General features: G+C 41.3%; 1 protein-coding gene across 10 annotated transcripts in view; it reads left to right on the top strand.

Annotated features, from left to right (window-relative positions):
* The window catches only part of EPHA5 (EPH receptor A5), a 197,853-nt gene that overhangs the window by 12,932 nt on the left and 163,097 nt on the right, over positions 1 to 21,824 (top strand). For all 10 annotated transcript variants that reach the window (XM_057411047.1, XM_057411052.1, XM_057411048.1 and 7 more), the window contains exon 2: positions 2,508 to 2,572. In XM_057411047.1, coding sequence (XP_057267030.1) covers positions 2,508 to 2,572 — 65 coding nt within the window. The remainder of the gene's footprint in view (positions 1 to 2,507; positions 2,573 to 21,824) is intronic.

Below are 21,824 nucleotides of genomic sequence, written 5' to 3' on the forward strand. Positions count from 1 at the left end.
CAGGACAAGTTTTAATTAAATTGTACAATGTAGATCAATACTTGTTTTGAATCCATTTCAACTTACGACAGGAATATATTGTTCTGCACAGTTTAATTACAGTGTCTGTAATAGAAGGAATTTGAGTAAACCTGCCAGTTTGGCAGTCACACTCCTGTCTCTTGCCTTTTAAAATAACATGTCCTGTATTATAACTGTATGCTATTTATGTATGTCCTATTGTGAAGAATATGTTAAGATCATTTTTTTTTATCCTATTGAAAAGAAACTGCAGTGTGGTTCGGGAGCACTTGGATACTAGTGCTTGACTTCAACTGGAACGGGAGAAATTAATGGGCATTTTTCCTCAAGACTTTGGGAGGGGAAAGGCTGCCCAGCACTGGGTGACACATCTAGTGGTAGGTAATAGGAATGCTTTTATTTTGCCTGGGCTATGAGGTGGAAAGCCACCTAATTGTATGTTTACTTACTGTGAATGTAGTTCATTGCGGTCTCTAAGTATTGCTTCCACCAAATGTCCTGTAGATTGGTAACGTTGCCAGCTCCCAACTGTTTTCTGTTTTGGCAGGAGAAAGCATTCCAGGCATGAAAACCCTGAGCTACCAAATGTTTTTGCTCAACTTAATGAAAATGTACTTGGCTAGGTAGAACGTCTATATACCTTATGGTAGTGTCCTTTAGTAATACTTGCATACATTGTGAGAATATCAAATAGACAACTCTTTAAGACAGATATTTGATGCCAGAACTGAGAACTGATTGTTTTCTGCCCGAGTGTGTATTTTTGCGTCTTGGGCTGGTTTTGTGTACACGGGATTGTAGCAGTCAGCCTTCAGTGTGGGTAAAATGATGAAGACCAAACTGACTCAGACAACTTTGTTGTGTTTTTTCTTTTTTTTTTTTTTAACCAAATCTGTTGTTTAATCATTCTAAAATTTTGTTTTGTATTATGTTACTTATATTCATAATTTAATATTATATTTAAGATTTTAAAGGAACATACCTTTTAGTATAGGTATTTCTGGGTTTTCTTACTGTTTCTCTGGAAACAGTGTAATCCTGATATCTGAGGAACTTTCATGGCAGCATTGGTAATTTTGTCTGCAGTTCCCTGCAGTGGGATGACCTGTGCTGGTGTAAGGTAGGCTCTGTATACTTCATAGCCATTTCTGTTGGCTATTTCGATGTGCAGTGGCAGCAAATCAGCCTGATAAAGAATTAGTGGTGATGGTTATGATACTCATATCCTTTATTCTTGTGCATGCAACATGCTTGTTTCTGTTCTGTGGCAATCTAAGTACCTACATGGCTGCATTTCTAAAAGGAGTGAGCACAGCGCCTCCTCCATCTGTTTCAGGCTTGTTCTTGGACTAGATCATCATGGGCTGGGAAGTCTTGAAAGTCCAACTGGGAAAACTTCCAGTGGGATTTTTAAAGAGCAAGGAGAAGATCAGGAATTGAAGACCCAGGGAAATAGCTTCCTTTTCAGGAAGGACATGAATACAAAAAGTGAGGTATCACACAGACAAATATACTGTGAGAAGTGAGCGTTGTAATCCAAAGACAAGGAAGCGTGCTTCTAAAGTACAAGAAAGTCTTCATAGGTTGAGATTTTTGATGACAGCTGTTAATGCAGAGACGAGCTTTTTTACTTCAAGATTTAAACCCCTAAATACAGGAGCTGAAAGTTCAGCGTCAGAAGCTCCTATAGTTTTTCTTAGCTGAGTGAAGTGTGTGTAGATTTAGTTACTTCACACTTTTTACTCAGTATTTCAGGTAAAATGAGGGGGGGGAGGAAATGTTAAAAGCTTAGGAATATTTTTTTTTTTTTGCTGCTTAATATAAATTGCTGATTGCTTATGTGTTTTAAAATGCCTCCAGATTTGTGTGTGTGTGTGTAAAAAATTATCCCTTGGATACCTTATAATGATGTTGTCAAAGACTTGGGGAAAAATGTGGGAGATAGAATAGATTCCTGGTAACAGTAATACTATAATACCTGCACATAAAGTACTTTGAATTAATGATAATCTGGAAACTCTGCATCTGTTGTTTCATGTTTCATTTTGTCTCCAAGGCCTGTTTATGCTACAGCATGTGCTACCTTAGAAGAAATGTATGTGTGAACCTGCATAGGTGTTTGTATGTACAGCTATGTACTTTGTCTTACATATGCACATAAACACACAGTGTGCATTATTTATTTATTCCCCACAGAAGACTAGATCCTAGGAATGGGAAGGATCTGGATCTTACAAGAGTTTAGTGCATGTGCAACTTGGTTTCAGTGGCAGATCTCAACGGAATAAAGTAATGCATACATAGAACTGTTTTCAGTGTATGACCTCATTGTTAGAGGAGTTGTAGCGTTGTTACTCTGCTTTACAAAAATCCAACTTCCTTGGTTAATTTTAAGTAGCTTGTTTACTCTAGCCACCTAAACCTTGAAATATTTATTGAATGTTGCAATGCACTCATCTTTAACATTTTTTTCCTCTTATTTTCAGTGAATTTACTGGACTCACGGACGGTAATGGGGGATCTAGGATGGATAGCCTATCCAAAAAATGGGGTAAGTCTCTGTTGTTGTTTGCTTTCTCTCTTGCAAATTATACTAATTGTTTCCATTTGGAAAGTAGACTACTGGGTTTAAAAACTCCCTGGAGTGGTTTGTCAGCAATGGAGGGAGAAAAATAAAACAACAAGCTGTGACTGGAAAAATGAAGCTGTGTGGCTAGGGGATTGATTTATTTATGCAGTGGAGCCAGCCACAAGTTTTAAAAAAAACCCATAAGTCAACCCCCTCACTCCTTCCCTCACCAAGAAAATCCATGAGGTTATTTAAATTTTTTTAAACTATAAATTCCTGCTCTCTTTGAGCCTTTGGGGCAAATGTATGACACAATTTCCTGGAAATCTTTTTCTGAAACACAGGCCCTGGGCCATTACTGTTAGATTTAAATAAACAGGGCAGTTTAGAAACACTTCTCAGGCCCATGATAAAATTCTGAGATCTGATAAAACTGGAGCAGGAGCTGAGTTTTAAACACCTTGAAGAGCCTCTGTCCCTATAATGAGAACTGAAAGAACCTGGCTTCCTAATTTCATACCTGAAATAAGTGTTGGAGTTTAGATGCATTAATACCCTCCATTGTGTCTGCCTGGCCTGACTACATCATGTGAGCAGTCATTGCTGTGGCTTTGGCTTGTCTAGGGCATCCTTAATGCTGTACTGTAACAGAGCTTTGGTACAGTCTTGAAATGTTGACTTATTCACAGCGCTGAGTGTTTCTGTCAGTTCCTGGGAGCCATGAGCAGCATCTGAGGTGAGAAATGATCCCAACACAGAAATGCTGCATGACTGAGCCCTCCAACAGAGCCGCTCTCAGGAATGTGTTATTCCAGAGCTTTACTCACCAGCTGAAATGGGCTGCAAAACTGTCCTGGGCTCCAGTTGGATTGTCATAAAAATGGTGGCAGTGTTTATATGAAATGCAGCCAACCCTGCATATATATGTGTGTGTATATATATACATATATATATATTGCACAGTGAATGACACAGTGGCTTTCCATGTGTTCTGTGTGGATGAAAGGTGGTAGAAATGGCAACTTCACTCAGGCAAGCTGTGTGGCAGTGATGTAAAAGCTACATGGGGAGCTGACTTTATCCTCAGTTTAGTTCAAGATCTAATCCTGTTGTGGTCAAAGTCAATAACAATATATATTTTTTTAATCTATTAATTTAAAGCTGAGAACTAAACTCGCTCCCCTTGCATGTGTGAGCATCAGAATAACGAGCCAGTACTAGGTGTGCTAGCATCATGTGTTGGTGCCATGGCACGCTATGAAGATCCTGATGTCCACTTCTTAATAGAAGATTTTTCCTTTTTGAACACCTCTTGGTGTTATTCCTGTGGTATAAAGCACAATTGCTGTATATTCCAATGTCTGACAGGAATATCAGTATTAAAATAACTCCTGATGAGTTCAAAAGACTGCTGAGTCTGTATAGGTAGATGAGTAAATGTAAAGCTAAATATCCCATGCAAACGCCTCAGTTGTATCTTTTAATAATTTAGAGAGACCTTTCTACATTTACGAGCTCAGTTTCCAAACAGCACTTGGAAGTGCACTCATGAATGCCAAATGAATGGTTACTCACTCAATAGGAAGATTTTTTTTTTCCTTCCTTAAATTAACTTCCACAAATAAAAAGTGAATCAGGCAGTTGGGTTTGAATTTCCAGAGATCTCCTCTTAATCTTCTTTGTTTTCATGGGATATCATAAAAATTTAGGAGGTCAGTCCAACTGTCTGGGTTTTTTTTTTTGCCTAATATAGTTGCAGTATTTTGCAAGTACTTTCCAGAGTTACTTCTCTAACTGCCTTACCTGCTCTGCACTCAGCTGTGCTGCACTCATGCACTGTTTACTTAGTTTTTTAAAAGATCTACCTTGTAGAAAGATTTAAAGCAATTCACTTCAGGATCTGAATTTGTAAAAGGAGGGATCTTTAACTGACATCAGAGATATGCAGCTATTTTTTGAGGTATTATCACGCAAATTTGTTAAGATGTCCTCTTAGGGAAAATCTTGGAAGGCCTGTGTATCTGCATCAAGGAAAGGAGCAGAAATGTCATAATGTGTCACACTTGGCAACACTATAGTGTGTAGATACAGACCATGTGCTGAAATAAGCTTTTTGATGCGTGGTATTTTATTACTGTTATTAACAGTATTCTGTAGAGTCTAGTCATGCATGATAGCAATTCAATGGTGATACGGTTCCAGCTGAAGATACATTAACTTTTGAAGTATGCTTCCACTCTTCTAGTGTTGCTGCTTCTCCACTTGATTTTTATTATGAATCTTAAGGAAACAGTGTTTTTCCTAGGACTGACTACATCTGCTGCAAGTAGGAGATTGCACCAGGAGCACAGCTGCTGTTAAAGAAAGCAAGTATTTAGTCTTCATAGTTGTATGTGAGTGCCTGGGAGAAGGTTATCTGTGTATTACAAAGGTTCAAGCTGGTAGGTTTTCAAATCAGATTTCCACATTTATAAAAAAACAAACAAATAAAATCACCCTCAACCGAACACAAATCCCACCAAAACAATGGGGGTAAGATACCCAGTCAAGCCAAAGTAGTGCTTTTGGCACATCTTGTGTAGGTGTTGTAGTCTAAATTTTTATTATAGCGGTGTGTCATGGTAATTTTTGTGTATTAAAGCTTTAAGACATTCCATGATCCAGAGAGGTCCAGCCACCTTTATTTAGCCTGTTGCTCACCCCATTTTTGCTGAACATAATGGGAAAGTGTGATCTAATTTGGGAAATGAAAGCAGCAGTGTTTGGGAAGAAGACTGATCCTGTAGTCTGCAGGCAGATGAGTTTTAGAGGTAGACCTGTTTCATGTCTGTAATTCCAGATAAAGCACTGCAGCTGCTTTACTCCCCACAAGATCAGACCTATATCTACTGATAAACAGTATTCAGCAACTCATCTTGTGAGTAATAGGTTTTAGGGGAAGGGAGACCATCAGTTTAGCCAAAGGTTGTCTCTTAAGAGCTTTGTCTAGCTAGGTGCTTATTTGGTGCAGGTTTTGGTGTGCATGATCCCTGTAACCTGGGTGTCCTTCATTTCTTCCATGCACATCGAAGGTAAGAAAAATCCTCCTCTTCCTTTTGTGTGGAGCATTGAGTGGCCAGTGGAAATGAAATGATGTGACTGAAATATGCTGTGGCCAAGCAGGGGTTGAAACAATGTCTAGGAGACATTGTGTGAAGAGCTTTTGTGCAGCAGAAGGTGCTTTCTTCTTTCTGCTGCTTTGCTCTGAAAGATTAATGTGGTAGTGTGGCTTCCTGGCTGCCCCAAGAGGCCTTCTCTGGCTGTGTGGGTTCATCAGCTTGCAGCAGTTGAGCAGTCAGCTCTTAAACCTGCAGTTATAGCTATTAGAGTGTGAGCAAAGTCTTTGTGAGTCTTTGCATGGCCATAGAGCTCAGAAAAAGGACTCTCCCTGCCAATGGTTTGTGGTCAGCTGCCACTTTTTCAGCTCAAGTTAGGAACTGATCCTGTTATTATCTGCCAAAGGGACAATCTGGACTTTGTGTTGCAGCTCATGGAAGTTTATTTTAACCTGGAGGAGGTTATTAGAATTACCAGAGGCTATATCAGAAAAGTCTGGTCCCTCTTGAGTAGTAGGAAGTGTTCCAAGTACATCAACAAAACCAGTCAGGCTTTTTTATTAAAGCTATGCATTAAAATACAGAGGTCTGCAAAGTCTTTTACCTCTGGACTGATTCCTGGAGTGTTGTTTAGGATTATCTGAATTGGACACATCAGAGGTTTACATGTGCGTTACATATGGCTGTGACACTGACACCTACAGAAACTGCCTGCACTTGCCTGTGCTAAGCATGTATTTTTATCATACGGAAGTACACATAAGCCTAAATACAGGGTGTTTGCAGGCTGTATTGCCTCATCTCCTCCTTGTTTTGGCAGGAGACTCAGTGATGCATTTTGACTTCCTAAAAAACCATAGCTGCGGAGAATCTCCTATCAGCCTGTGCTGTTCAGTCGTATTTGGTCTGGCCATGTAAAAACATAACCACTTTTAACAATATCTAGATAATTGCAAAACTGATTAAAATAAATGTTTTCTTTTGCCTGTTTGATTTATTCAGTGATTATGTCTGATTTTTGTTCCAGCGGCTGTAATAGCACTGATTTACTTGTTTTAGACCCTCCTTCCTTTCAGGGCGTATTTTAAAACTTCTTTGCAGCTTAGAAGACCTCTTTCTGTCCCAGTTAGAAAACTGCACACCTGCTATGCTTTTGTGTAATGGGGTCCTCTCCCATCTCCTCCACTTCCCATTGATTTTCCTGCTCTTCCTGTAGCACAGAACAGGAAAGCCTCTGTGGTACCTGGGGAATTGGCCATGTTCTGTGGCTCATGGCACAGCTCCATGTGCTGTGATTTTCTTTTTAGGCTCAGACAGGAAAATAAGCATGTACTAAGAAACCTAGTCCTGTGGAGAGGTTACAATTCTTTATTCATTACAGAAAATAAGGCTAGATGACTTCTTGTGCGTGAATAGTGAGAGAGAAGACAATTACCCCTGCTTTTGGTGGTTAATAAGGGCAAATACCAAAAGTCAGAGGATAAATTCAACCAGATTGATTCTTCAAGTTGCTTCTCATTTATGAAGGACATTGGTGGGTTTGATATTTTTTTCCCTCCCCAAGCGGCATTTCTGGCTCATTCTTTTGAGCACAGGTACCCGAGGGTGCCTCTTTGAAGTTAAAAATAACAGTGGTTTAGATTACTCAGCATGGTTTGTGAATAGGTTCATGTTGCTCTATGTCAATCTTAGTTCAGATAGAGATTTTTATACAAGAATCCTGGATTGGAGGCAGTGTTTGCCCTCAGGGACAGGAATAAAATAAAGGGGGAGGGATGTGGGGTAGTGAAAGGAGAAGGAGGATTCCTGGCACCGTTGAGCTGTGTCATATAGCTATGATTATAATTGGCATTTTTAGGGCAGTACTTCTGGCAGCCTGTAATTGTTTGGTTGTTTGGGTTTTTTTCTCTTGCAAAAACTGCTTCTTGACTGTGACCAGTGCAGAAGAGGAACTGGAGGTATGTTGTGGTTTCAGCCCAGCTGGCATCTAAGCCCCACACAGTCCCTTCCTCACTCTCACCTGGTGGGATGGGGGAGAGAATCAGAAGGGTAAAAGCGAGAAAACCTGTGGGTTGAGATAACAGATTAATGGGTAACACAAAAGCCAAAAGTGCAAGCGAAGCAAAACAAGGAATTCATTCCATACTTCCCATCAGCAGGCAGGTGTTCAGCCATCTCCAGCAAAGCAGGGCTTCATCATGCATTACTTAGGAAGACAAACAACATTACTCTGAACATCACCCTGCTTCTTTCTTCCCCCAGCTTTATATGCTGAGGCTGGTGTTGTATGGTATGGAATGTCCCTTTGGTCTGCTGGGGTCAGCTGTCCTGCCTATGTCCCCTCCCAGCTTCTTGTGCACCCCCAGCCTACTCACTGCTTGGATGGGGAGAGAGGCAGAAAAGGTCTTGCCAGCACTGTTTCCAGCACAAATCCAAAACATAGCCCCATACTAGCTACTTATGAAGAAAATTAACTCTATCCCAGCCAAAACCAGCACATACTGCAAACATGTCAAGAATGCAATTCATACTGCAGCAGAGAGCATGGTGGAAATAATTATTATCAGAGTACATGAAAAAATATATTAATGATATCCTTAAAACCAACAATTTGGCTGATTTGCTTATATGTATGTGCTTTTGTGCATGCACAGGTTGGTAAGAAACATACTGCACATCTAAGTATTTGAAGTAAACTGAACAAAACAGTACATAAAAATTTCTGTTACATACAGAATAAAGGAATTTTACATGAGTAATTGGAGGATGATGTTGAGTTCAGTAGAATGGAAATACATGGGGGGTTTGTTTTCTACTAGTATTCCTTAAGGTAAGATGCAGTATCTGTGTATATGTAAATTTTTGTCCTCTGTGACCCTCCTCTTGGTTCTTCATAAGCTGACATGGTCACTTATGCTTATATCCTTTGGGGCCATGATTTTGTGTTTTCTTTTGGTTATGCTGCCTGTTTTATTGAGCCAGAGTGATTCATGAATGCTTGCATTGTGCAGCATAATTATAACAAAAGAGGTTGAGCTTTGGGTCTGAAAAGACACCAGAGACTAATAATGTAGTTATGCAGGACCCTTGTGGTAATTGAACTAAACTGCATTTTAAAGCAGTGTGGAGTTCATGTTTCAAAGTCTGAAAGCCCCTGAGTGAGACTGAAGGTGCTGAAGTTTATGGGAATAGGGGCACTGCCAAGAGAACTGGATTAGGCCAGCTGACTACTGTTTGAATTGGTGGATTTCCCTGGTTGAGTTGGAGGCCTTGCCAGTGCTTGTAGAGCTGCATTTGTTTCACAGAGCTTGAGTATATCAGCCCAAATCTAAAGAGATCAGTACTGCAATGGGAAGATACATCTTGTATAGAAAGGCTGATGGAGTTGGGTGAAGCATAGAGTACTGGACTGGCCCACAACCACCCACTTTGAAGGATGCAGAGAAGACAGGAATAACTTCTTTCCCAGGTTTGTAATGGGTAGGATAAGAAAAACAAGATTGGTTTCAGCTAAGCTGGTTCAGGTTAAATTTGATGGAAAGGAACTTTTACTGGTGCATCTTTGGGGCAGATGTGGTGCTTCTTTCACAGGAGGACTCTGACAGAAGGTCAGACATTCATCTCTGTTACTCTGGACAAACAGAGTTCATCTCTTGTGGAGGAATAAACCAAGTGATGTTTTCACCTTTTCCAGCTATGGTATGTAGCTGCTTTTAAACCAGAGAACCTCCTGCTGGAAAACAGTTCTCATTGAATAGCCTCACCATTTTATTCATGTTCTTCCTCCTGTCTGAAGTTAAATCTTTTTACTCCATTTGAGAATGCTCTTAAACTTGTCCTGGGCTCTCAGCTACCTGCCCTTTGGTTTGTATGCTGTTGTCATGAATCAAGCTTTTCTTTGGTAGCAGTGTCCAGTGAGGCATAGGTCTTATTAAAGAAGATATAAAATGCCTAGAGTACTCTAAGGTACTGTAAAATAAATTAATACTAGTAAGACTGAGAATAAAGCAAATCTTTATCTTCACTAGAAATGTATTACAGGAATAATATATTACTATCCTGGTCTTGAAAATACACCACGAAAAAAAACGAAGGCTGATCCTTCACTATATCACTCAGTAAATACAGTTGTCATCATTAGGTTCCTCCAGACAGGCTCATTGGGCAAACAATAATCTTGTTTCATGCTAAAAAGTCTTTTTTTTTTTTTTTTTTCTTTTCCCTTTAGTGCCTAGGAATTACGTTTGGGGATAAAAGAGCTTTGAAGAGCTTTATCTTCTAAATCCATTGTTTTCTCTGTCACTTTTGTGCCAGTTTCAGAAGTATTTGTATCCAACAGTTAGTAACTGTACAATTAAAATGTATAAATGTAGTGCTGTCATGGAGAATCTGAAACTCTGCAGAATAAAATATTATCATTATAGAATGCATATACAACAAATTGGGGTTTATAAAACATGCATTAGGATTTTATAGCTTATGTTGATGAATTTTTGTAGTATATTACTATTTCATATGCTAAATATGTGTCAGTGGGTTACTTAGCACTTAATTGCATAATCCTTTTATAAGACTTAAAATGCATTGGCCTTGCTCTTGCCCCTTTTGACAGCATATATTTTTATTCAGGTTAATAACTTTTTTTGGCGTAACTAAATTCAGGATTGCAGTCCTGTTTGGTTTTCTTTCAATGCTACTCATTCAGGAAGCCAGCTCAAAACCCATATAAAATGAATGCTAACTTTGGAAAGGGAAACACATGGTATGTTTGTCTAGAAGGGCAACATTTAAAATGTAAAATTCCTGAAAATAGTGTTAAGATCGAAGCTGCTATTTTGTCTTCAGGACCAGTGGTTGCCTTGTGTATTGCACAGTGAATCGAGACAAGAAAAATTAAAGGGCTGTTTTGAAAACTCATCATGTTGCTTAAAGCCAGCAAGAAAAGCTTTCTGACTGACTGCTGTTTTACTGCAAAATCCTGATAAGTGACTATTTAAGAAATAGTTCAACAACCAAACATCTATTACTGTTAGAAAAACTTCCATCTGTTTTTCAAGGTATTAGAATGGTTCAGGATTTTCAAAGCTTGAAAATGGTGACACCATGTTCTCTGTGCCTGTTTGTAAAACGGGGTGGTTTTCAGTGCGTGAAGGCTATGTGCACAAATGAAAGGGGAGAGATGGACTGGGGTTTTGGCCATTGAAAGAAAATGCCACTATTATTTCAGTTGAAAGCTCTTTTTTGCCTCAAAATATTTTTATTTTATAGTCTTAGTTTACCTTAAGATGTCTTTTCTTTTTTGGAGAAAAAGCATGCAGAGCTATATGATTTAGTGTGGTTTGACTAAGGGAGGTAGTAATAATGAGGTTGGTCACTTTTAATATTAAAAATACTGTGGCAAAGCAGCATGGAAAGTAAGTACCAGGAGTACACATGGATCCAAATACATCCTTTAGGAGGTTGTGTGTTAACTCTCTCCAAAGAAAAGTGGCAGCTCCTCTCGCCAGTTTTTAGGTTCTCCCAACACGAGCGATGACATGCTGCTGAAGGGAAGATGGTGACACCCAACTATCAGTCATCTGTGCCTTATCACTGTGACATTGTATGCTGCCAAGACTCTGTGATAGATTGTCTATACCCCACGGGATGAACGGTGAGTATGAAAGAATTGCAGAACTTGATTTGGCTGCTGATTCCCCTGCCTGATCAGAGGGTTTGGGGAGAAAAAAAAAAACAACACACACACAAAACCCCTCATAAAAAATAAATTAAAAAAATAAATCCTGTTGTCCTATAGGAACCTGTCAGTATTTAGGGGAGAGAGCAGTTTTTCTTCCACGTCTAGTGGAAAATTGCTGATCCTAATTTCTTTTTCAAAAGGGTTTACTGAAAACACGTAAGTGATCTAGTAGTGGTTTAGAGTTAGGAGTGAATGACACTCACCTACCCCTGTATGCTCTTAGTATGGAATAATCCATGGATGTTGCCAGGTAGCTGCAGGGGAGGGCAGGATGAGGCCCTGAGGGTTGGTAGGAAGCAAGTGTGTTCCCCCCCAAGACACGTGGGAACTGTGCCTCAGCATGTTGGTGGAGGAGAACAAGGAATTTCCTGCTGAGCTGGGAACCTCTGGGGCAGCTTTCAGGAGAAGGATGGTGATAGCAAGGAGTAGAGGTTGTTGATGGCTTTCTAAAAGCTGCAGCTGTCAGGCTATGCTGAAACACCTGCAACACAGCTCTTGATTTGCCTCCTTTTGCTGCTCACAAGAAGGGAAGTATTATGAGATACCTGTTTCTTGCTAAAATGCTCTGATAAAGCATTTAACTTGTATATTCTTACTTATTTCTCTTTTGTGTTCATTACTCCAGCAAGTGCCAGGCTATTGTTTTGATTGCGTTAAATTCCTGATTTAACAAACTGAACAGTAGAAAGGAAATCAAATCATTGTATTTTTAAGCAGATGTGTTTGAATTGTTAGAAAAGTTATCCTTTCCTTAAAGCCTGTTTTCCCTTTAAGGCTGTGTATTAACACTGCCCAGTTGTGCAGTGGTGGAGTCAGGAAGGCCAAGGTGCAGCTGGAGCTGAACTTGGCAAGGGACACAAAGAATAACAAGAAGGGCTTATACAAGCATACAAGTATGTCAGCCAGAAGTGGAAGGTCAGAGAAAGTGTGCCCCCTGATGAGCAAGGGTGGAGAACTGGTAATGATGGATGAGGAGAAGGCTAAGGTACTCAACAAATTTTTGCATCAGTCTTCACTGGCAGGCCCTCTACCCACACCTCTCGAATGGATGAACTTCAAGGTGGGAACTATGGGAGCAAAGTCCCTTCCACTGTAAGTGAAGATCAGGTTTGTGACTATTTGAGGAACCTGGACATACACAGATCTATGAGACCTGATGAGATCCATCCCAGAGTCCTGAGGGAACTGGCTGATGTTGTTGTCAAGCCACTCTCCATGGTATTTGAGAAGTCATGGAAGTCAGGTGAAGTCCTTGATGACTGGAAAAGGAAATATCACACCCTTTTTTAAAAAAGGGTGGAAAGGAGGACCATGGGAGCTACCAACCTGTCAGCCTCACCTCTGTGCCTGGGAAGATCATGGAACAGATTCTTCTAGGAGCTATATTCTAAGGCACATGGAACACAGAGTTATTTTGAGACAGCCAACATGGCTTCACCAAGGGCAAGTCCTGTCTGAGCAACCTAGTGACCTTCTATGATTGGGTAACTGAATCAGTGAACAAAGCAGGGGCTTGATGTTGTCTATCTGGACTTCTGTAAAGCCTTCGACATGATCCTCCATAACATCCTTCTCTCTGCATTGGAGAGATATGGACTTGGTGGGTGGATGGCTCAGTAGGTGAAGACTTGGCTGGATGGTCACATCCAGAGGATAGTAATCAGTGGCTGTATGTCTGGATGGACACCAGTGACAAGTGGTGTCCCTCAGCGGTCTGTACTGGGACCAGTACTTTTTCATATCTTCATCAACAACATAGACAGTGGGACTGAGTGTGCGGTCAGCAGCTTTGCAGATGACACCAAGCTGACTGGTGCAGCTGACACACCCAAAGGATGGGATGCCAGCCAGAGAGACATGGATAAGCTCGAGAAATGGACCTATGCAAACCTCATGAGGTTCAACAAGTCAAACTCCTGAACACCTGGACTGGGGCAACCCCTGGTATTGGTACAGGCTGGGGGATGAAGGGATTGAGAGCACCCCTGAGGAGAAGGACTTGGGAGTACTGGTGAATGAAAGATTGAACACGAGCCAGCAATGTGCACTCGCAGCCCAGAAGGCCAATTGTGTCTTGGGCTGCATCCAACGGAGCGTGGCCAGTAGGTCAAGGTTGGTGATTCTGTCCCTCTGCTCTGGTGAGACCCCACCTGCAGTCCTGCGTCCAGCTGCGGTGTCCTCAGTATAGGAAAGACACAGACCTGTTGGAGAAGGTCTAGAGGAGGGCCACTAAAATGATCAGAGGGCTGGAACACCTCTCCTGTGAGGAAAGGCTGAGAGAGCTGGGGTGGTTCAGCCTGGAGAAAAAAGACAGGAGGGAGACCCCTTCCAGGGAGACTTTACTGTGGCCTTTCAGTTCTTAAAAGGGGCCTATAAGAAAAATGAGGAGGGACTTTTTAGCAGGGCCTGTTGTGATAGGATGAGGGGTGATGGTTTTCAACTAAAAGAGGGGAGATTCAGGCTGGATGCGAGGAAAAAAAATCTTTACAATGAGAGTGGTGAAACACTGGCACAGGTTGCCCAGAGAGGTAGTAGATGCACCATCCCTGGAGACATTCAAGAACAAATTTGATGTGGTCCCGAGCAACCTGGACTAGTTGAAGATGTCCCTGCTCATTGCAGGCGTGTTGGACTGGATAACCTTTGAAGGTTCCTTCCAACCCAAATTATTCCATGATTCTATGATCTTACCGATTTTCATGTGTATGAACTATATATTGAAACACAGAAAATAATGTCCTCTAGATCTGTTACTGTGCTGGAATAAGATAAACCAAAAGCTTGTAAAGATGTGTGTTTTCTGTGGAAAACGTCCTCCTTGGGATGCTTTCTAGCAGTATCAAAGCTGAGAACTTTTGGCTCTGAAGTGGGGGAAGGACTGAGCCTTTATGCTGCAGAAATTCTCATCTGACTTGAGCAAAACTATTTTAGGGTAAGTGACCTGGCCCTAGCCTAATAAGGTCTTCCTGTAATATTGACAGTCCATAATGCTGTACAGAAGATGCAGTTGGCAGGAGAAGATAGCACAGAGTATTTCTTAATGTGATTTGAGATGTTGGTGTACACAGTCAATCCATTTACAGTTCTGTTCCAGTTGTGAGGAAGAGATGCAGGCTTGGTGTTATTCTTGTTTGAGGCAGCCTTTCATTTGCCTTGCCTTTGGCTGTAAGCTAGACCAAGAACCAAGTGAGCGAGGGCATGGTGGGAGAGGTGCTGACAGGACTTTGTAATTTAAATATCTACTTATTGAAAATGGTCTTTCAGAATTAATGGCTATTTTAGGTGTTTGAGTTTCTCTGTAATGCAGATGTGCTGCTCGTAGAGAGCAGTCCTGCTGGGATGATACCCACAAGACCCATCTGTACCAGCAGATACCAGCTGGGGTGGGGAAACTGTTTCTGAAAAGCAGGACTTAGACTTGCTATTTTCTTCCAGTTGTTTAGAAAGACTAGCACCTTCTGCCTCTGCTGGCAGCTGGTTGCCCAAGGAAGTTGTGAGTGCCCAGTCCCTGGCAGTGTTCAAACCCAGGTTGGACAGGGCCTTGGGCAACCAGGCCTAGTGAAAGATGTCCCTGACCATGCAGGGGGTTGGAACTAGATGATCTTTAAGGTCCTTTCCAACCCACACCATTCTGTGATTCTGTGACCTTTTTCATTGAGACCTCATTTGTGTGTGTGTGTGTGTGTGTGTGTTTGTGTGTGTGTGTGTGTGTGTTTGTGTGTAGAGGGTGTTGTCTTTGCATATTCAGCCTGCAAACTCTAGTTACAGCACTGATGATGTGATTCTCCTAGTTTCCTGCTGGAGCTCGAGAGGCATTCCTGAAGTTGAGTGCCATCAAATTAACTTCTGCTCTGTATGCTGTCTGCTCAGCATTGCTTGCTCCTGGGTCAGTCAACAGTAAAGGGCAGCAGAAACGTGGCCTTTGATCTTCTGCTCAGAAACCTTGGGAGTTTTGCAGTTTTGATTTATTTTAGCTTTACGTCCTTCAGAAATTGGGAAGATTTACACTTCAGAGCTTTGCTGTAGTTTCAAACCTCCAAACTCTTTGACTGGGCAGCTGTTGGACCTCCTTGAAAGACATAATTTTAAGTGCTGTTACAAATTGTAGGGAATGCACAAACTGTTTCGATTGATTGCAATGTAAATCTATAGTAAACCAATAAATCATAGCCAGTGTTGTGATTGCAAATCATTACAATAATGCAAGCTTTACTTTGTTGCAAATCCTTCTAGACTGCACAATAAAAGTCATAAGTATAATCCTATGAGATAAAGTCTCTTCATTACACAATCTCCTTCTGCTTTACTGTTTGCTTTATTTTGATGCTAGAGTGAATAACTGAATGTTCCTGTGCAGTGAACTTCAATGGCAGCATGTATGCTTTTAATGACTCTGTGAATTCTGGAGTTTATTCTACTTCCTTAAAAATATAGAATCATAGAACAGTTAGGGTTGGAAAGGACCTTTAGATCATCTAGTTCCAACCCCCCTGCCATGGGCAGGGACACCTCACTAAACCATGTCACCCAAGGCTCTGTCCAACCTGGCCTTGAACACTGCCAGGGATGGAGCATTCACAACTTCCTTGGGCAGCCCATTCCAGTGCCTCACCACCCTCACAGTAAAGAACTTCTTCCTTATGTCTAATCTAAACTTCCCCTGTTTAAGTTTTAACCCATTGCCGCTTGTCCTATCACTACAGTCCCTAATGAAGAGTCCATCCTCAGCATCCCTGTAGCCCCTCTTCGGAAACTGAAAGGCTTCTATGAGGTCTCCATGCAGCCTTCTCTTCTCCAGGGTCAACAGCCCCAACTTCCTCAGCCTATCTTCATGCGGGAGGTGCTCAAGCCCCGTGATCATCCTTGTGGTTCTCCTCTGGACCTGTTCCAACAGTTCCATGTCCTTTTTATGTTGAGGACACCAGAACTGCACACAGTACTCCAGGTGAGGTCTCACAAGAGCAGAGTAGAGGGGCAGGATCACCTCCTTCGACCTGCTGGTCACGCTCCTTTTGATGCAGCCCAGGATACGGTTGGCTTTCTGGGCTGCGAATGCACACTGAAGCTGGCTCATGTTCATTTTCTCATAGAGCAAAACCCGCAAGTCCGTCTCTGCAGGGCTGCTCTGAATCTCTTCTCTGCCCAGCCTGTAGCTGTGCCTGGGATTGCTCTGACCCAGGTGTAGGACCTTGCACTTGGCATGGTTCAACTGCATGAGGTTGGCATTGGATATTAATACAATAGTTGAACAAAGTCCTGATGATTTCAGTTATAGAGCTGGGAAAATCCACCTTAAAAATTATGAAGTTTTAGAAAATAATTGCTAGTTATGTCAGTCACTGAAGATATCTTGTTAGATGATCAGAAAATAAATGAGTTGCAGTCACTGGTACATGGTGTTAGGTGGTGGAGTAGGTGACTGTAGTTCAATGCCTCCCTTCAAAAAGTAGTGGCTGCAGTTGCTCTGCTGCAGAATTACAGTGAGGCAGAGTACAGCTTCTGAACAGGAATGAAATGAATAGTTCACTTAGAAATAGATTTCAGACCAAATCAAACCTTTTTTCACAGTTTCAGATATCCAACTCCTTGCTTGTGTGGTACCTGTCTTTTCCTGATGTTGGATGTCACAACGCTTCCAGTGTGAAGGAAACCGCAGTGGGTTAAGGAGCGACTTGTGCCTATCAGCCAGAGCCCAGTGACTCAGTGTGTCACAGTGATTCTGATAAATACCCAGACTGAGATAATCAAAACCCGTCAGGGGATTTGGTTGTTGTCCTACTTATTAATTTTAACGATAATTGAGTATCTGTGCTGATTACACAGGCTGTAAGCTCAGCTTCCCAAGCCTTGTTGATTCAGTTTCAAAGTGCTGCTTATTCAGAGTCTGGTATATTCAGTGCAGAGGGGTAGTCTCGATGTGGACAGGCAGTACAGATAAGACGGAAGGTACCTGTGTCCTTTGGAGTCATTGTAACTAAGTCTGGCAGAGCCTGTTTCTCAGAGCCATATAAATGGTACAGATTTACCGTACTGTACTGACCTGGCAAATGTCGTAAGTCCCCAGGGGATTTGGTTATGATGCTGCCCGTATAATACTTGTAAAAGGATTTTGCTGTGAAGGTGTTGGAGAGAAAGCGGGGGAATGTTAAGCAGCCCTTGCTTGGTGTTTGCAAAACTTTTTAGTTTGATGTCACTAGTCCAGGTAAACCTGTTGGACTTCTCTCTTCCGTGCTGCTTTTGAGCACAGAGCTAGTCCTGAGGTTTTCTGCTTACAGTGTTAGCTGCTCCAGCAGTAACATGGGATGTTTCCCTCAGCACTGCAGTTTGCAGAGGCTGGCCTCACTGAAGCTGGATGTGCATCTCTCCAGGTGCTGCAGAGGGTCTTTGGCAGAAGCCAGGATCTGTGCTGAGCTTTTTTGCGTGAGAGGGGCTTTTCCCAGATGAATTCCCTGTTGCATCTGTCCCTGCTGGAAAACCACAGAGTGTCCCCAGAGATGAAGGATAAAGCAAGCCACTGAGACCCAAAATGGGTGCTAGTGCCATAGGTGTCCTGTGTTTTCTTGAACTGGGAATGAGCCTAAGTTAGCAGAGTCTTGATTGTGGTCTTTAAAAAGACTGCCTCCTTCCTTCTTTCCTCACCTGCATTTTGTCTGTTTAAAAATAAAGCAGCAAAGAGAGAAGATAGAATGAAAACAATATTTTCCCACACAGTGCTGTGACTGAAGCTATTACTTGGCAAATTTCCTTTCTTCTCTGCTCTGCAGAGTTTTAAATCTGCAAACTGAAATACTTTTACAGTTAATATGTAAATAATCAAAATAATATTAATAAAGTTGGGCAACTCCCTGCTGTTCAAATATGTTAATTGCAAATCATTGACATTCTAGGCATACTGTTTCTTATTGAGTTTCCTTTCTGGTGGAGTAAAATAATTGGAAAAAAAGCACAACATTATAGTATTTGCTAGTTCTCATTATTTAAAAATAAGAACAGATTTGTGAATGTGTGAATGAAAAGTAATGGTGTTGTAGCTTCATGGGATTTAAGGCCAGTGGGTTTGTTAATATTACGTAGTTAAATCTCCTGTGGTACGTACAGCATAGAAACTTTTTCAGGGGTCCTTGCAGTAGGTCTGTAACCTTGATTTGACCTCCAGTGCATCTTCTGGAGAAGGATTTCTTCTTTGATTTAGTCTGTTATGGCGAGTTTAACATATCCCTTTGTAGCTTGTGCTAACAGCTGTTCTTGTCATAAGAAAAAATAGTCTTCCTATCTTGAACTGGTCAAACTTCAGTTCTCAGTCAGTGGATCTTGCTATACCTCCTCTTCTTAACTTTACAGGTATGTATCAGTTGTCTCTGTCTTTCTGCTCCCCACACCCTATTTCAGGCAAATAATGGCCACAAGCAAGTTAGCCACATCCCAGCCTTTTCATAGAATCATAGAATGGTCTAGGTTGGAAAGGACCTTAAGATCATCTAGTTCCAACCCCCCTGCCCTTTCTTCACTACTTTTTTTTTTTCTTTACAGGTTTTTGTGCTGTAAAGTAGGGTTTTGATCTCTTGAGTAGCTGTGGACTCTCTTTTATGGTATCTTTACAATTTGTCTTTTCTGAAGTTGTTGCCATTTGAAATAAAAGTGGCTTTCTGGAAGTGGTCATAGTGAAATGTTGCATTATCTTTTTATTTGTTCTGTGAGGCAAATGGATCACAAGGAGAAGAAAATCATCCTTGTAATGGAAGCCACGTAGAACTGAAGGTGGAAACTTAGTGGCTGCTCAGGTGGATGCTGTGTCAGTTACAAGTTGGGGTACAGTGTCAGATGCATCCATGACCTGAAACTCTGTGCTAGGGCTGTGCTGAAGTCTATGCCATCAGTTGACCTGAGTGCTTGATTATTTGGCAAGGGGGAGTCCAAGGGAGATAGATGCAGTACTGTATGAGTGGATCATTTCTGGTGGGAAGGCAGGCTCCTGTTACAGTGGAAGATGCAACTCTTGCATCTTGCAGCATCCCAGGGCTCTGCATCCCTGAGCAGATGCAGAGGAAACTGCACTGAAATCACTTGTGTGCTTGGATGGCCTGTCTCTGACTGCTTCAGTCCACACAAGTGTAAAAATTGCTTTTTTGTATGTATGAGTGGCAGAGTTCTTTGGGTCTGGTCCTAAGTCACTTGCACCCCAGGTGAAGGAAAGCTATGGAGGTGCATAACAGTGTTTTTGTGTCGTTTCCCTAAATGGCCTACTCCTTTATTTAGTATGAATTTTCTTTCACTGCTTACTGGTTGAAGTTTCTTTGTGCACAATAATTTATGGATGAGAGCACACATTATTAGATAGCTTTGTGTTGTGCACTATGGGGGCAACTTTTCAACACAGTGCCATTTCTTCAGCTGTCTAACTTCCAGTGGGCATGTGTTTTGATAAGAAGAATGATGTCAATTAACCACATAACCTATAGAATGCTGTTTCCTATGCTAATTAGTTCTTCCTCTGAGAATTGTACTTTTATTTTTTTAAAGTGCATTCATTCATCCTTTTCCTTTCCAACTTCAACATTTTGTGAAACATGCATCCAGTTTCAGCATTCAGTTTCACTGAAAGAGTCTGAAGCTGCAGAAGACAAAGATTGAGAGGGGATTGAGTTCAGGTTTAACTGCTTAAATAATGATGAAACTGGGTTTGTAATTTCATGTTTGTGCGAAGAGCTAAATCGGTCCATTTTGTACAGTGAGTGTAAGGCCTGGAATAGTTTCTGTGCTGAGTAGTGCCGTTCCTCTGGGAAAGTCCTTAAGCTTGTTTAAAACTTGTTTTTACCAGAAATTCAGGCCACAGATGAGGATTATCTGGCCTCGCAATAAAATGCTGTTGCTGCCATTTGCTACATTATGTACATAAGCTGCACAAAACGGAAGTATCCTGGTGTTGATGGATAAGGAAAGAGTGACTGAAGTCATCTACCTAGACTTGTGCAAGGCGTTTGATACTTCTACACAACCTCCTTGTCTCTAAACTGGAGCCTTTTCAGAAATGTATCTTTTCTGTGATGGATAGGATATAGTATATCCATCATAAACAAATTAGTGCATCCATGTTTCTTTAATTCCAGATTTAAAGAAATACTGAGGTCCAGGTTGCATCTCTGTCCAACAGATTACATCTTTGTAATTCTGATGCTGTATTGAAATAGTAATATCAACTGGGCATGGTGGGAATTAAATCCCATTGAATAAAAAGTAGCTAGAAGTTTCATTGTGTTGTGGAATAAGCATAACAAGCACCCACATGTATAATTTATTACCTGTAGTGGGTAAGTACTTAACAACAGTCATAATGAACGCATTCTCTTCATTCATTTTTAGATCTTGAAATACTGATTCAGACCTTAACTGAAAGTGAATATATAATCAATGTGAGGCTTTTTATGCTGGCTTAATAATGTAATCCTGCTGAGGATCTTTAATTAAATAATTATTCTTCATTCAATCAGGATAGATTGCTTCACTGTAGGGATTGCGGGCAAGAGCATGCAAAATCTGCCCTGAACTGGTCATATTTTTAGCTGCTTACTATAGTCCTGTGTGATAGTCTTTGTCACACAAACTGGTGAAAGCAACCCAAAAAAATGGAAAAAAAATCATAGTTGGATATTAAAAATGTAGTGCCTCATTCTGAGGTGATCAAAGAGCATGCCAAGGCCCAATCTGGTGGTGCTGTGAACCAAGTTACAGCTGCCTGACAAACGGGAATAGTGGATTTTCTACAGGGCTCAGTGTCAAAAGCTTGCTTTATTTTTTGGTGACAGTTGTAAAGTGCTCAGCATGTAGGGAATCATAAAATCTCGATTTTGATTTTCTTACTGGTAACCTCATGTATTCAAGGGGTGGCAAATGGAGCTGTTAGGAAGAGGTGCAATAAATTGCATGGTGTATGAGCATGCTGTGCATGCCAGTTTCACTACGAGGGTCTGTCCAGGCAGAGCAACCTTCTCATTTCTTCGTCTGAGTGTATTGGAAATGAAAAAAAATCTGTTTGGCGCAGGGGCTGCTGCTTGTGGCATTGTGCAAGGCTGACTTCAGATAGCTCCTGCTGCTGTGGCATGTCATTAATGCAGCTCATGGCAGCTGGACTGAGAGGACGTCAGTGTTTATTAGGGGAATGTAATCATTTAAGCCTGAATAAGCTTCAAAGCCCTAATGTGGCTGTTTGGCCAACAGAAATGAGATGTAAATTTGTGCTGAATAGCCACTGATTACAGAATGATGATTAATGCAAGATTTAAAATTGATTTATGGGTGCAGTTGTCAAGGCCTAAGCCATGAATGTAATATTATCTCTATGAAAAGCTTTGGGTAGATTACAGACCAGGGAGCAGGGGCAAAGTAATGCATTTGCTGGAGG

The sequence above is a fragment of the Pezoporus wallicus genome, unplaced genomic scaffold (assembly GCF_028554395.1).
Source record: "Pezoporus wallicus isolate ANWC-B61680 ecotype Strahan unplaced genomic scaffold, APGP_CSIRO_Pwel_v1 contig_2439, whole genome shotgun sequence".
In the NCBI taxonomy this organism is placed as follows: domain Eukaryota; kingdom Metazoa; phylum Chordata; class Aves; order Psittaciformes; family Psittacidae; genus Pezoporus; species Pezoporus wallicus.